This window comes from Chrysochloris asiatica, unplaced genomic scaffold (genome assembly GCF_000296735.1).
Source record: "Chrysochloris asiatica unplaced genomic scaffold, ChrAsi1.0 scaffold00077, whole genome shotgun sequence".
Taxonomy (NCBI): domain Eukaryota; kingdom Metazoa; phylum Chordata; class Mammalia; order Afrosoricida; family Chrysochloridae; genus Chrysochloris; species Chrysochloris asiatica.
Window position 1 is genome coordinate 2,592,906 of NW_006408595.1, and position 3,515 is coordinate 2,596,420.

The following is a 3,515-nucleotide window of genomic DNA, read 5'->3' on the forward strand; positions in this document are numbered from 1 at the left end:
TTATTCACTGTCCAGCTTTCACATGCATATGAGGTTATTGAAAATACCATGGTTTGGGTCAGGTGCACCTTAGTCCTCAAGCTGACATCTTTGCTCTTCAACACTTTAAAAACTTCCTGTACAGCAGATTCGCCTTATACAATACGTTGTTTGATTTCTTGACTGTTCCTTCCATGAAGAATGAAGTCCTTGACAACTTCTGATAGGAGCAGACAAAGGTTATTCTGGGATGTTGAGCTTCACACCCTAGTTCAAACCCCCTTCCAAGGGCTGGTGTTTCCTCAGCCCTAGCAGAAAGTATTCTTAAGGCCCTGGGTAAATCAGTCTGGAAATCTGACCAGGAAGTAAAAAATGGAATTTTTATGGGTGATCTTTCTTAATGCCAAGTCCCAGGATTTGGCTGCTCAGCTATGTACCCTGAACCTGTCCTGCATGCACATCTTTACAGTTGCTCAAGCAAGCAGGCTTCAATATTCCTTGAGGTTTTAGTCACAAGACTTCAGTCAGTATGAGGCTCATGTTAATCCATGCCTCATCTATACTGTTCATCCTTATTCTTGGAATGTTGTCTTCCTGCTTTCTTTAGTCAACTTTGGACTCATCTATCCATCTTAGAAATCATTTCTTGGGAAACTTTCCAGGTTCTCCATCCCCTTCTATGTCTTCATAATTTACATACTCTTCATGAGGCATTAATACCATCCTCTATCTGCAAGGTCAGCAGTTCAATCCCACCAGCCATTCATCTGGACAAAGATGAGATTGTCTGCTCCTATAAAGATTTACAGTCTTGGAACCCCTATGGTACATTTCTTTTCTGTCTTTATAGGGTGGCAATGATTCAAGTATGGACTCGATGGCATCAACTGGACTGGACAGATGGCTAAATTGTAGTGTGACCTTTTAAATGCCATTTTAGTACAATTTGTATTCATAAATCATTCAAATAAAATATGACCAGATATCTTTTATCTCTGGCTCCTTTGCATAAGAATAAGATTTTTTTGTTTTGTTTTGTTTTTTGTACTGTATAGCTGGAAAATCTCTTTCAGTTCTTTGCAATCTTAAAAATAATTTATTAAGCACAAATCTGAAATACCAATGTAAAACAGCCCTAACATCTTAAGAAATATAATACTTCTTATGGCCTTGAGTTTTTTTCATTTTTGACATTTTACATTTATAATTGAATATTTTTCACTTTTGATGTTTTACATTTATAATTGTGCATATTATAATTTTTTCTGACTTGTTTAAAAAAAGAGGAGATACTTTTACAATTTGTTAATTTAGCATGCAGTAAACACTCAATAAATAAATGTTAATCAAATAAATAAAATGACTTTTAATTTGGTAAATTAAGAATACAATCTGAGAGAAAACGAATGATGATAAGAAGTAATAGCCAGGAAGAAAATAAATACTAGATAAAGGAAGATAGTTATAGAAATTCTTTTTTTAAAGAAAAAAAAAAAGCAAAATCTAAGAATCATGGAGAGATTAAAAAAATTGAAATAAACTGCTTGCTTAGGCAAGCAACTTTGGTTGCTGATTAGTTAGTTCTCACGTCACTTTTTTTTTTCAGTTGACTTGTAATAGCTGTCAGCTGTGTATACTTTTAAGGCTTTTTATGTTTGTACCATATTACACTTTGTAGAAATACAAGCCTTTAGTCTGTTAGATTATTTTTTTTTAGTTATCAGATTTTTTCTACAATTTGTGATCTTTTGGATGCAGGAGTTGATTTAAAAGTTAAGCTTAAAGATATGTTAACTAAAGAAAGATTGGAAGAAGTTGTAAAATGTCATCTTCATGGAAAGTGCAGTTATTGAGATTGATTATAATTTATATATGGAGTCTTGGTTATTGCGCTGATCTGCAAGATCAGTTTGAACCACAAGGTTGCCAGTTCAAGCTCACCAGCTGCTCCTCAGAAACCCATTATGGGGTCACTATGAGTAGGAACAGACTCGACAGCACTTAAAAACAGTAATTTTTAATATATAGTTATGTGAAGTTATATATAGTTATGTGAACTATTTTAGCTATAGTTATAGTTATGTAAAAAAAATCAAGTAAATGATCTAATAGCATTATTATTTTGTTATTTATGTTTCTACCTAAATTACATGGTTGCTGCAATAATTAAAAATTTTTTTTTGATGATTTTAGGAATATTTTGAAAAGAAAAGATTAAAATCAAAAATGAAGTTATTGGGAGTTTTATCCCCTGCCAAAAATTCTACTGTCAGTTTAGATCTTCTTAACCTGTACATAGTAAATCAGATATCTTGCAAGAAGGAAATTTCTGGTAAGTCTTTCCAATAACATATTGTTTTGACACTAATGCAGTCATAACAACGTTTAGCTTTCTAATATGTTTATAATCTTAGAATTAAAAGGAGGTGAAAGATAACCTAATTTTAAAACTTGGTTGCTCCTGTAAGTTAGAAGCTAAGTTAATTTTTCTCAAGATATTCTTTTCTCAGTGAATTTATTTTTAGGTATGTGTATGTACTGTTGTTTATAATTAATCTTCCAAAATATGGTTAAAATTATTAGAGTGCAGTTCATTGAATTTTTACATTATTCCATGTAGGCAAAATTTAGAAAGAATCAGGGATAAACATCTTTAATATTCATATCTTTATTTATGTAGAAAACTTAATTTGAGAGAGAAACTAAAATAATTTTTGCCTTTGGTCATTAGCTTCCTGACTTACAACTTGAATTATTTCCTAGCTATTCTTGGGATGTTAATTGTAGTAGTCTAATACTTCATAATAAAGCCCATTTTGAGCTATACTTTAAGTCTTCAAGTAAATAAACTGTTTAATCAGAGTATTTTTTATTTCTCAAGGAACTTGTGTCTGATATTTAATTTTAGAAATAAATCTTAAAATGAGAGCTTAGGAAAGAATACAGTTCATCAAGAGGCATAGAAATTGACTATACTATTGTTAATATCGCCTCTTTTCCTTTCTCTGACACATGTATCTCTCCTTTAGATGACAATTTACACAGAAAATTTAGCTATATATTAGAGTAAATATGTTATTCATAGACTGGGATTTATTTAGATATTTTTATCTTTACTACATTGTGCTTGGTAAATTGGAGGGTGGGCAAAAAATGGGAAGAAACCCAAGAAGATGGATTGGCAATGTGACAACAGCAGTGAGCTCAAGCCTAGTAACAATTGTGAGGATGATGCAGGACCAGGCAATGTTTTGTTTGGTTGTGCATGAGGGTTAGAACTGATTTGACAGCACCTAACAACTGTTCATTGGTTTCTCGCTGTCTGCGCACCTCCATTCTGGTGACTAGAGAGGATGCCTGAATGAATGGACACCCCACCCACTACCCTGGATGGTTCTACTACGCATGTGCGCAGACTTCCTCGAAATTTAAAGTGACAGTTTCCACTTAACATCAAACGGCCCCCACGTGTCTGTCAGTTTGTCGTACTGTGGTAGCTTGTGAGTTGCTGTGATTCTGAAAGCTATGCCACCGGT

The 3,515-nt window shown here is 33.2% G+C and overlaps 1 protein-coding gene across 1 annotated transcript in view; it reads left to right on the forward strand.

Annotated features, from left to right (window-relative positions):
* LOC102838465 (chromosome unknown open reading frame, human C12orf40) overlaps window positions 1–3,515 on the forward strand; it is a 146,217-nt gene that overhangs the window by 45,759 nt on the left and 96,943 nt on the right. The window contains exon 5 of the mRNA XM_006865344.1: window positions 2,173–2,311. Coding sequence (XP_006865406.1) covers window positions 2,173–2,311 — 139 coding nt within the window. The remainder of the gene's footprint in view (window positions 1–2,172; window positions 2,312–3,515) is intronic.